The 12618-nt window shown below is 41.0% G+C and overlaps 1 protein-coding gene across 2 annotated transcripts in view; it reads left to right on the forward strand.

The window, feature by feature from the left end:
• The window catches only part of LOC145446177 (protocadherin Fat 4-like), a 58340-nt gene that overhangs the window by 43963 nt on the left and 1759 nt on the right, over positions 1-12618 (forward strand). The window contains exons 32-54 of one of the 2 annotated variants that reach the window (XM_080324414.1): positions 195-288; positions 353-528; positions 931-1175; positions 1524-1638; positions 1700-1823; positions 2295-2442; positions 2523-2670; positions 2872-3007; positions 3068-3184; positions 3704-3922; positions 3980-4171; positions 4606-4746; positions 4808-4916; positions 5136-5361; positions 5778-6023; positions 6481-6699; positions 6764-7018; positions 7904-8120; positions 8396-8580; positions 9399-9539; positions 9869-10245; positions 10912-11005; positions 11510-11927. In XM_080324414.1, coding sequence (XP_080180540.1) covers positions 195-288; positions 353-528; positions 931-1175; positions 1524-1638; positions 1700-1823; positions 2295-2442; positions 2523-2670; positions 2872-3007; positions 3068-3184; positions 3704-3922; positions 3980-4171; positions 4606-4746; positions 4808-4916; positions 5136-5361; positions 5778-6023; positions 6481-6699; positions 6764-7018; positions 7904-8120; positions 8396-8580; positions 9399-9539; positions 9869-10245; positions 10912-11005; positions 11510-11927 — 4342 coding nt within the window. The remainder of the gene's footprint in view (positions 1-194; positions 289-352; positions 529-930; positions 1176-1523; positions 1639-1699; positions 1824-2294; positions 2443-2522; positions 2671-2871; positions 3008-3067; positions 3185-3703; positions 3923-3979; positions 4172-4605; positions 4747-4807; positions 4917-5135; positions 5362-5777; positions 6024-6480; positions 6700-6763; positions 7019-7903; positions 8121-8395; positions 8581-9398; positions 9540-9868; positions 10246-10911; positions 11006-11509; positions 11928-12618) is intronic. The other variant, XM_080324415.1, reaches the window with a different exon arrangement.

Raw genomic sequence — 12618 nt, forward strand, 5'->3', positions numbered from 1 at the left:
ATATTATTGGGGAACGGTCAACAATAGACTATCAAAACTGCAATAGCTACGTCTCCGATTTCAATGCTCGAGATATATCTGTTCACGTTACGTCAAATTTGAAGTAAAGAGTTGTGTCTTATACACAAATACTCCTGTCTACAAATTCCATTTTATGATCTAGCAAATATGTCAACACTACGTCAATGTTACAGATCAACTACAGAATCTCCGGCGGCAGCTTGTATTTTGATATCGATGACACTGGCCTGATCACCATCAGACAAGTTCTAGTTTGTAGTGCCGAAGGTATGTGTGTTGCGGTGTGCAATTTTGCGAATTACCTTATCTAATGTGTGGCGTTTCGTCGTAGGATGTCCCACAAAACATTCCCTGTCTGTCGTCGCTTGCGATGGGGGTCTGCTGAGTGTGCAATGCAGTTCGGCGAATGTGTTTATCACTGTCAAATCCGTCAATGAGTATACGCCACAGTTTATCGGCGGCAACATAGAAATCGCAGTGATGGGATCTACTCCCGTAAATGCAAAGGTATGTAACTTTAGACTTTAGTCTCGTTGCAATTTTTGATTGCATGCTTTTGGTATGCGATGTGTATGTGTGAAAGATCTACTCATTACTCCTTGACATTTGTGTCGTATATAGGGAGTCATGATAAAAAATATGTGTTTGACAATTGTTTTGAGATATTATTTTTGGTAGTGTATTGGACTATTATCTACATACCATTATAAACATTATTCATTATGATATTGCCCGCACTCAATGTTTGGTCAGTTACCAAGTACATTCCATATCATCATTTTGATTGTGGGGACTCTGTTGAGATATTCATTTAATCTATATTATAGTTGATTATAATCTGTCAAAATGTATAGTATATGTACAAATGCAGGTGATATGTGTTTCTTAATGCTACATTTTTTATTGCAGATTTATGAACTGTGGGCCACTGACCCCGATCCTGATACGATTCTCACGTTCGCCATAATGCCCGGTCGAAACGCAGACTACTTTTCCATCATCAACGAAAATCAACTGGTCCTAGAGAAATCGTTATCATCGTTTGGGCAGGGTCATAAACTCACAGTGGACGTGATGGTGTCGGATGACGGTGTGCCGATGAAGTCGGCTTTGAGAGAGTTGATGTTTGAAGTTACCGGGGAGAACGTGAATAGGTATTTTAACGTGTTGTAGTCGATGTTAGGTTCGTCTGGAGTCCAAATCGAAATTGCAACCACAAACAAGCGACACATTCTGAGTCCTTTGAAAAATCTACAAATTCTAAATTCAACACCGTCCCCTTTTTATAGCTGCAGTTTGCATTTGATATTGCTACAATATCTCTTTATACAATTTTCAAGTTCATTGAACAGTGCACAGTATACATTGCACTGATCTGTATTAAACTAAATTCACCTTACACTGATATTTCTATTGCTGAGTATCACTTTTGTATTCTAAATACTGTACGGTGTACTGGGAATATGTAACGCAATACAATCATTGACTGTGCTTTGTTGCAGTCCGAGATTTTTGCGCGAATCCTACTCATCGACGCCGGTACCTGAAAACAGCGAAGTCGGTTTTGAAGTGATCGCAGTGCAGGCACTTGATTCTGATTATGGGGTGAATGGATGGGTATGTTATCCTTGCAATGATATGTGAATGTATCGTGTCAACTTCGTTCTCTGTGACGTAGGTCAAATACAAGATAGTAGGCGGAAATGACGAGAAGAAATTTGGCATCGACGATTCTGGTGTCATTACTCTTCTGGATACTTTGGATTTTGAGATGAGAAAATCATACGAGTTGATAGTTCAAGGTATGGTGTCCGGTTGAAGTACTATCTTTATGTAACTAAAACGTATAGCTTGCTAAACCAGTACTGGTTTGTTGCAGCCGTTGAAGTTGTTATAGAACATTATGATGTCTGGTAGCAGCCCAGAGGTGGTTAAATTAGACAGTGTTAGTGCTCAAGAATATGTAATAAAATTATAGCTAGTTATAGTGATACAGGGGCCATTTCGTCAAGTTGTTATGATAATTTCACTTATAAAAGCAATGCAACCAGATCTCAAAACTAATTTACAAAGTTCACAGTGTAAAAGGACGTAGTTTAACCTTTTTTGCCTACAAAACCAACCACTTCTGGGTAGCACCCAATGAGACAATTTTCAACCATTGGCACTTATCAGATTAAAAAATTATCTTCCGGATGCTATAAAGAATGTTATTAATTTTGGCTCTATCCATCATTGTGATTGATGCCAATCAAATGACATCTTCTTTTCAGCCTCGGATTACGCTGTCAACTCTAAGAAAACAACTGTGCCCGTCATAGTTACTGTGGAAGATGTGAACGATAACGTACCGCATTTTAACGCTTCTGAATATGCGATTCGTGTATTTGAAAATACGCCGATCGGGGACACGGTATCCAGGTGAAATTACCTTCCATCATAGATATCTAGTCCGCAGTTACTGAATCAATACCTTTTGGCTAACTGGTGTTTTCTCATAGGATTCTCGCTATCGACGAGGATTTCGGGGAGAATGCGGAAGTTCTTTACTCCATGCAATATCCGTCGGTTATCGGAGTCCGACAGAATGGAGAACTCTACGTCAGCAGTGTTGTGGATTATGAGCATCATACGTTACACATAGCGCAGGTTAGGATTTTAACGCGTATCTATGACTATAACAGCATTCTCAATGTGTCTACCTTATGCCATTTCTTGTTTCAATTAACTCGAGCACTTGTAATCTTTAATTGACTTTGAGGAAAAAAGGCAAACCGGTTTGATGTGAACCATCTTTAATTGAAACTAATGTTAGGATAGAAGTATAACTTGGAAAAAATTCTTCATCAGATTCTGGTGTCCAATGCTGGGATAACAGGAAGCAACCGTGCTCAGCTTGATATATCAGTGTTGGGACGCAACGAGTATCGACCTGTGTTTACCCCGGCAACACGCGACTTCACCATTTCACATTTATCCGGATTCGGTAAATTTTTTTGCGTTTGTAGCGTCAGAGTGCCGGTTTTAATGGCTATTGTGTATTTAGGATCGCTCGTGGGATCGGTTAATGCGACGGACCGTGACGACGACGTAGATGGGATCGTGGAATATCTAATGATTCCGAATAACGACTCGAAATATTTTAACCTTGGAAGAAGATCAGGTTGGTGTAATCTTATTTGGAACTTTCTCGTACGATGTCTCACAACAGCACTTGTACCATGTCAAAATTCCGATTGTCAACATTTTTATGTGGTTGTTTGCCTGTAAATAGTCCATATGATCATCTAAAAATAGTATAATGACCTCGAGCCGTCTGATTGCCTTGATTACCTGAATGACGTCATATTTGGTGATAATGATTGTAGGTAGATATACAATGTAATTTTCTATTCTCTACTAGTTGCTGACGATTACCCCTGACAAGAGTCAGCCGAAAATATTCTGATTTATTTAGATATGAATGTGTTTTTTAATTAAATACTGATGTTCTGTACCTCCAAGAGCCTCTTCAAATGGTCCATATTAGTATATATCAAAGATTGATCTGAGAAAATCTTTCTGAGGCCGTCCTATCATCTATACGTGAAGTATCTCACTCGAAGTCTCTCCAAAGCATTGGGACAAACTTGTTATTATTTTACAATGTTGGTTCTAAATTTCTGTTGCCACATTTCAACAGGGAAGCTGATCGTGCTGGACGCGTCTCCCTACGAGGTCGGCGATAAAATCACGATCGACATCATTGCGAAGAATCCAACTACTTCCGCCGAGTTTTGTCTGTTCGACGAAACCACGGTGACGATGCAAGTCATATCGAACGAATGCCACAAAGAGCCGTGTAAAAACGGCGCGACCTGCGAAGACGGGCCTACCAGATTCATATGTTACTGTCTACCAGGTACTGTATATCCTCTCGTGTTACGCTTCAATGTTACGCATTGTGGAAATCGTACAGGATTCACCGGTATTGATTGCGGTGCCAACATTGACGACTGTAAAGCGAATCCGTGCGGCGATCACGGTACTTGCTCTGATCAAATCGACGATTACAAATGTAGTTGCGAGCCAGGTTACACCGGAAGGAATTGTGATGTCAGAATCGATTTTTGCGAAAGTTCGCCTTGCCTGAACGGAGGAATATGCACCAGTGAGCAAATTGATTTACTTGAATGTTGTTGCTATTGATTAAAAAAATTAGATACGATTGGTGATATACAATGTTCTTTTCAATTCTCTACTAGCTGCTCATAAGTGTCAGCCGTAAATATTAGTTTTCTATTTCAATAAGAATATATTATTTAATTGGATACTAAACTCTGTGCGTCCAAGAGTCTTATAAAAAATAGGTGCTTATCAAATGCACCACAGCCAATAATGGCGTGTTCACATTGCAAGAATTAATATTTGGCACGGTGGCAAAATACAATCAAGGCCTAAAAATCATAAATTGACGGTTTCCGGACAACATGAATTCAATGGTGTGTGTCATAATGTTTCGGTTACTATTACATTCAATTCGTCATATCTGTAATGAAAAATTTACAGAGATATATATTATAATACCTTGTCATCATCGCTCAGGTCTCGAAACCAACTTTTCGTGCGAATGCCCGTTTGGCGCGGAAGGCGACAGATGCGAAACACAAAGCTTAAATTTCCCGCCCCAGTCTTACATCAAGCTGCCCGCCTTCACATCAAGCATATCATTTGAATTCTCAACAGGTAGATATCATTTTCTTATCGACACGCCAAACAATTTCATTATGCTTTGAAACATTTTTAGTTTATCCAAACTCACTGCTGTTTTATTCGGACTTGACGCTGTCGGCGTATGTTGCACTGGAGATTTTGGACGGAAAGATACAGTTGAAAGTGCAGCAGAGCGGTAGCAGGTAAGAAAAAATGTATTTGTAGTAGTGATATCGTTCAAGCAATCACCGATGTTGGAAGTGATGCTATAAATATACGTGCAACCATTTTCCACTACCTTTAAACAGTCGCTAATTAGTGCTGAGTGAAGTTGGGTCAATTCAGGGTATCAAGTCAAGTATATCTCACTATCAACATATGTCTTGATATAATTTATATAATCATACGAAATTATTTTACAGTGAGATTTCCTTTCTCAACTTGAATACTATGGTCAACGACGGCGCGTGGCACACGTTGGCCGTCGATACCACGGATCGAAAATTAAGTCTGGTTTTGGACAGCTGTACCTCTGGAGTGGATAATCAATGCGCTGCCACCTTGAACTTGAATAGCGTTTCCAACGTGGTATCGTCGGATCTGATTGTAGGTGGAATTCCGGAGATCGATGTTATCGAAAATGGAAAGGTATGCAGAATGCGTATTTGTTTGACATTGCTTTGTTCACTAATGACATCAGATGCTTCTTAACCTGTGAAACAAAAGCATTTCGTGTATAATTTAAAAATAGTACATCAAGTGTAGGCCACCTGTTTGCCTCGATAATTACAATTTTTCGTGTCAGTGACATCATATTTCACGATACTAAGTTCCGTTGATATGTCTACCAGTTGCTGACCATTGCCCATGACGTGTGTCAGGTGAATATATTCAGATTTATTTCAGTATAAATAGATTATTAATTGCTCAATTGTATATTAAAGTTCTGTACCGCCAAGAGTTTTGTCAACCTCAGAAACATCATGTATTATGAAAAAAATTGCTACAATATAGCGAATTACCGTTATATTGCAAAACTTCACTGGAATATGCTTCTTTCCCAGCTTTCTTCTCACGACTTTGTTGGTTGTATGAGATCGTTGACCTTTGACACGAACGCAATTGGATCGTCTTTGTCGCCATATATTTTACGGAAACATCTCATTCGCGATGGTTGTGATAAAACCACTTCGCTGAGCGCCTGCTCGAGCACCTCGTGCCAAAACGGAGCTGGCTGTGTAGACGCGTGGACGCAGGCAATATGTACATGCACAGACGGCTGGCAGGGTCCAGATTGCGACACCAAACTGGTAAGTTCCGATTGTAACCGAAAAACTCGGAGAATCATGATGCATATTGGGTAGAAAATTTCCCAGAACTATTACCTATTAATAGTATCAACGGCTGGGCAAAATATTACTCCCGGTGTGAAGATGTAAATCTTAGTCTCATAAAAAATTCGACTGTCATTACTCAACTCGAATCATTACAATGGATACCCGACTTGAACACTCGACCGTGTATTGAAGTTAATTTTTAATAGATATATCTGGATGAAAATATGTTAATTGCAGTTGAACACATCACATTAAATGACACCCCAAATATCGCCTTTCTCAGCATACTGATACGGTCCCATGGAAATCATGTATGTAATCTTAAACATAAACTCTAGTGCGCAAATTATCACGAGATTCATGTCTATCTGGAATAAGCTCCTTGCAACCTATTTTGTCAACAGTTAAAAGCAAATTGTCTTTCTTGCAGACCGGCCATACGTTCAGCGGCGAGGGATACGCGTCGATCAGCTTCAAGGAGTCTTACTATCGCGACGTTTTATTGGAGACAACCCGAAACACCGCGATATCGAAGCGCAGCGTCGGTGATACAGAAAGTAGTGTGGAAATACGATTCCGCACTACAGAAAACAGCGCGATGCTGTTCGCCGCTATCGCCACGGACAAAGACAATTTCGGCTACCTCTACGTAAGTCACAAACGGCATCTTCGTCACGGATCAAAACTTAGCAGGATGCGTTTCTATTTAAAAGGTTTCCGAAAACTTACTACACTACAGTCATATCGGTTCCGACGGTCTTGTGACATTATTTTCAACCAAAGAGATTTCGGACGGATTGTGGCACGACGCTAAAATTACCCTGACGGGCTCTGGTAGCGAGAATGTGGAGGCCGTCCTGCAGATCGACGGCGAAGTGCCTGTTTCCAATGGCAAGCAAACGTTCCCGGTGGGCAATCGTGACGGATCGGTGCGCATTACGGACTTCGAAAACCCGTTACAAGTCCAGGTGAGATCAATATTGGAACTGTTGATGGATTTAGTGTCAAAATTTTTAGTTTCGATAGTACCGAAAGTGCGTAAAATTCGAAATCAATTCGCATGGCATGCAGAGTCTGGTAAAATCCTCATTTCTATAATATATTTCTCTGTCTCGCAATAACGACATGTATTTAAGATGCCTCTGTCCATTGTAAAAGTTTATGCAGTTCATTTCAGTCTACTCCAAGTCGTTTCGTCGCTTTCCTATCTTTTCATTGTATCGGAGTCATGCGGTGTGTTGAAATGATGAAAATTCTTAATAAACAGATCTGAACTAAGAATAATTTAGTCATCTGAAGAGCTTCTTACAGGTACAGAACTTCAATTGAATAGTATTTTTAATAGTAGAATGTTTGGCTGTATTTCAATACGAATTTTATCATTTCAAAACATAACAAGATTGCGATACAATGAAAAGATAGGAAGGTGTCTACACGATTTAGCGAAGACTTTCAATCGTGCATCCACCTTGCCCTGCAGATATTAATAAAATATTATAGAAATAGGAGGCATGCGCGCTGAATCAAAAGTAACAGATGGCAACATAAAAAACACACAATGAAAATGAAGTAGCATGTTTTGGTAGGCAAAATCGATGTGTCAGTCTGTGGTCCGATAATCGTAAACGCAGACTAGTATGCATTCTGCAGAATCTGCTGGTATTTTGTCCTGAATGTGGACATTACCAGCATGATCAAGAATAAAGGATTGGTTCAACTCGGTAAAAGAGCTTGCGGTTATATGAGCTGCGAATACATGGATTAAATATTTGTGTTGGTGTGGTTTGTCTTTCCTAAAACCGGTCCTAAATGACAAGCACGTATGATTGTTTCATGCTCAATTTCGCGTTTAGCACATCTACATCGGCGGAACCCCCCTGAACGTGGCAAGAAACGCCCCGCAAGTACCATCGTTCATCGGATGCATTTTTCACTTCAAACTGAACGGCGTCAGACAGCAGTTGAGATCGGACGTGTCGAACCAGTTCCTCTCTTTCTCTATCGACGATTCGGCGATATCGCAAAGCTGTGCGGGCTTCGGAATGTGCGATTGGGTGATTTGCGAAAATGGTACGATACGCGTTTCGGTCTTTAAATAGTATATTCACATTGAAATGAACCCGAATATTTTCGGCTGACACTCATCAGGGGTAATCGGCAGCAACTAGTAGAGAATTCGAAACAACATTGTATATCAATAACCGTATCACAAAATCTGACGTCACAAGCATGAAATTTTGAACGCTCTCTTATTCGTAATTACATACTGGTGAAGTTACTCGTTACCGACCAAAAATTGTAGCGTTGACATGCAGCTCGCAAACATGTTCTCAATATGCTTACAGGACGGGTTTGCGTGTCCAACACCGAGACTGCGACCCAGTGCGTTTGCCCCGACGGACATACTGATGACGGAAGTGGATGCGTCCCGGCAGCTGCCGGGTTCAGCTGGTGGATCATTGTGATCGCCGTTGCGTTAATAGGTGCCGTCGGTGCCGGCCTTGCGTTCTTCGTGTATAGACGAAAAAAGGTATTATCGGAATTTCTGTTTTTGTGAATATCGAACATATCATTGTGTGCGGAAATTCGTATATTATGTACAGTGTTAGGTTATGAGTATATTTGCTATTACCATCATTCTGTTGTCCTTTCATGCTTTGCGTTGCAGTGATGCGTAGGTAAATCAGTCTACGTAATTACAGTATTGCCAGAGGTGGTCAGTAATAAAGTATTTCTTGTTTTTCAATACTCAAATAGTATTTCTGCTACTTACCAGATGGTGTAATTCCTTGCCTATGTCTATTTCCAAATCAACGGGTTTTGAAGCAGGACTATCTTACTACATTTTAGATCTTACAAAGTAGAAAGTAGTGTATGGATAGATTCGCATTACCTCGGTGAGTGAAATTGTCCTGACAAGCTGGCTATGCAGACCCCTGAACGACGGGGACAGATTGTAACTTCGAGAATTGAAGCTATTTTCGTCGCCATTAGTCATTTAGTGTTGTTTGCAACGTTGCATCCGACAATTTCTGATAACTGGCCCCATCGATCTACAAACAAAAGGCTGTCTTTTATCCTACTTCTACCCGCAGTAGTTTTGATATGCTCTGAAAATGGCTGCATCCTCATGGTAATCGAGTAGAAATTTACAGCATTACTTCGGCTTGGACTCTAGTACCGACAATGACTATTTTTTTGACAACACGATCTATTTTCTGTCACGAATGAACGAATCTGTTTGTGCTATTCGCTTGCCTGTGATTTTCCAAGCTGATATCTTCTTTTGAATGTGTTTTCAAGTGACTCGGAATAACTCAATGTTATTTTTTGCCTATTTTGCATCAGGCGAGGAGCGAAACCGTTGAACAGCGATCGGAATTTTCAAGCGTGGAATACGACGTTTCGTCTATCGCAAACTCGTCCGCTCCAGAAGCTGGCCACCAACCGGAGATTGAGGTTGTGACCGACGACAACAGCGAGAAACCGGTAAGTTTATGCCGTGTCCTTGTACCTGCTTTTATATGGTTTCAATACCATCAGCGGCCCGTAATTCCCTAAGTAGCCCCCTCTGGTTAACTGCCAAATGTATGTGGCCCGTCAACCAATTCACTCGAGCACTTTCCAGACCTTTCGTTTTCTACTGCCTCTCAAAGTAATTTGAATTTAACTCGACTTGACTTGAGTCAAAACCAAAAAAGTGTGGTAGACTTGTGACTTGGAACCTTATGACTAGGTTACAGCCCTGGAGGCCGCACGCATCGGCTTCAACTAAAAAAACCTGAGATAGAATCAACACAACTCGTAATTCTCTCCAGATGATCACAGTCAGCAGCTGCGACGAGTCTTCCACCCACGGCTTCTCAAGCCAAGTGACGCTGATACCGACCGCCAACAGCGCCACCAAAAACGGGCGCCTCTACACCAACGCACGGCCCGACCAACACTCAACTACCGACCCGAGTGGACGCATATCAGCTTGCGACATCCGCCTGAACGAAAACTTTGACCGCCCGGCACAGCGGCCGGCGTCCGCGCAAGCCAACTTAGTCCCGGAAGTTTTGTATCCGACGGTGGACAGGACTAATGCGTACACGACTTCAGCTTCCAGGACTTTGCCCAGGAAAACGCCAAATAAAAATATGTCATATACGAAAGATCACACGGACACGAATCCGCGAAGGCCTGGATCACGGTAAGTTATTTTCGGGAATTGACGTTTGAGAGTACAAATTCTAGGTGCCCCGTTCAACACCGTCACCATCTTCACCATAAGAACACTGCGATCCATCAGCGACGTATTTTTTATCATCTCGATTACGTTTGGGGAGGTTGATCACTTTTACGTTGTTTTTGGATGATGATTGCCACATCCTGTTTAGCAGGGCTGACCAAAAATTAAGAATCCGACAAATTTGATTCCGAATTGAGTATTTAGCGTTGAGTGGAATATTCAAGTACCGTTCGTCATGACGTTTTGCATAGTGAGAGTTGAAATTTGCATCGTTTAAGCAATCAGTATGAAAATACCACTGGTTAGGTTAGGCTTACCAAAATTAATATTTTCATACTTGTAAACCTTTGAACAGTGAACAGTCAAACACAAACTCTTGCTACAGGTCATTGATATTGTGTTAATCCCAATCGAGGCTTCTTGGCTTACATCGCAGGAAGGCAGTGCCAAAACGATAATTCCTGTTGATAAAATACTTCCTAGTCATTAAGGGGTGCACTGCTGTTAAGGTTTAATATCGGTACCCAAGAAATCAGACTTTTGATGCTCGACTAGAGTCCATTTGCCCTGCGCTAGCTTACACCTACAACCTTATTACAACACCGTCGTGACTCTTTACATTTGTAGAATCAGAAACCCCTCGGGAAGCCAGTCCGCCATCGAGAGAAAACGTCAGAAAGCCCGCCTGAGAGACAATGAGAATATTGAAATGATGTTAAAGGTAATTTTGTGACGGACATTGCAATACCATTACAAAATTAGGTATTCTAGGCCAAGTTTTGCCCCAAAAATGAATACTGTTATGTAGTCTAAGATCATAACCAGGCAAAAACTACACGAGTACTTCTAGAAATGTAGAAGTACTTCGTTACCGATCACCTCTGCCGCTGATTACGTGATTAAAAATAGCGCCTATACTTTTGAAGATTCTTATAGAGGTACAGAGCTTCATTTTATAATTGAATAGTATATTCATACTCAAATCACCTGAATATTTTCGGCTGCCACTCGTCAGGGGTAAAAATTGGATAGAACATTGTATATCAACAATCCGTATCACCAAATAATATGTTACCGACATGAAATTCATAATAATCGAAGCAAACAGATGGCTTAAGCTAGATGTACTATTTTTAGATGATACACCTATAGTCACATTACGATTTGAATATACGCACTCAATTTAGCGAAGCCTGGTACAAATCTGGCATATTTTGGCATGCAGGAATTACACGGTTTCGCCGGACTCACGAAGGAAGAGTCGGAGGTGGTGGTGCTAACCCCGGACATGTTTTCCCAGCAAAAGAATCTGTCTCAGCTGCTACGAGAAGACACATCCAGCTTGTCTTCGTCGAGCGTTGCCAACTCGGAAACATCGCGCAGAAGTCGGAACGCTTTGAGGTCCGCGTCTCCACGGAAGGAAATTTCCGCGCGTAACACTACCCCTAGCCCGGCTTCTTTTACTCAAATGCCGACGCTCGACCCGAAAAGCGCGTACTTACCGGAGCGTTACGTGTCATTGAGTCCTTTTAATTATCCGTCGGTATGCATGGACTCAGATACGGAAGACCCGAATTCGACGTCGCCTGATGACGATACGTCAGTGTCAGTTACAAGTGACGAAACCACGGTCTCGAAACATGGTAAGCAACAGTCAATATTTTTTACAGGTTCAGGCACCGTTTTAACCTCACTTAGTTTTAAATCGTGTCTTCGTAATTAAATATGTATATTTAGCCTTAAATTTTCCATGTTCATGTATAAGCAGAGCTCACCGATCGCTGTATTATATATGCGTGCCTTGTACTCGGAGGTTGTTAGTAACAAAGTACTTGTACTTTTTCAAAGCACTCAAGTCCGTTTTCTGTACTTTCGCTACTTACTCAAGTTGTGTTATGTTTCTACAATACTTTTGCTTCTACTTAACTTACAAAAATATATAACCTCCTATTCCTACGTGTGTTGCACATTGAATCTTGTAAAGTAAAATGTAGTTTTAGGATAGATTTGCATCGATTTTATGCATGAAGTCGCCATTAGAACCGGGTGAAATAGTCGTCACAGTAACTGACAAATATATTTTTGAAGATCTACAGCGTCATTGGTCGTATTTCTTTAGTCGCAATGATGCATCTTGCGATTTCGAAAGCAGCCACCACTGATGAGCTGCACTCAACCCCTCGTCCTAATCCATCTTGTGAAATTACTTACCAAGTATTTTTCGGTCCTTCCGTTTTCTTCTTCCACTTGAAGTAATTTTGAAAAATGCTACTTCCAAGTCGAAATTTACTGCTTGTAGCAACACTGACTTCAACATAGAGTCGTTTATTGCAA

Source organism: Botryllus schlosseri, chromosome 9 (genome assembly GCF_051294905.1).
Source record: "Botryllus schlosseri isolate E-star chromosome 9, Bs_hap1, whole genome shotgun sequence".
NCBI classification, from domain to species: domain Eukaryota; kingdom Metazoa; phylum Chordata; class Ascidiacea; order Stolidobranchia; family Styelidae; genus Botryllus; species Botryllus schlosseri.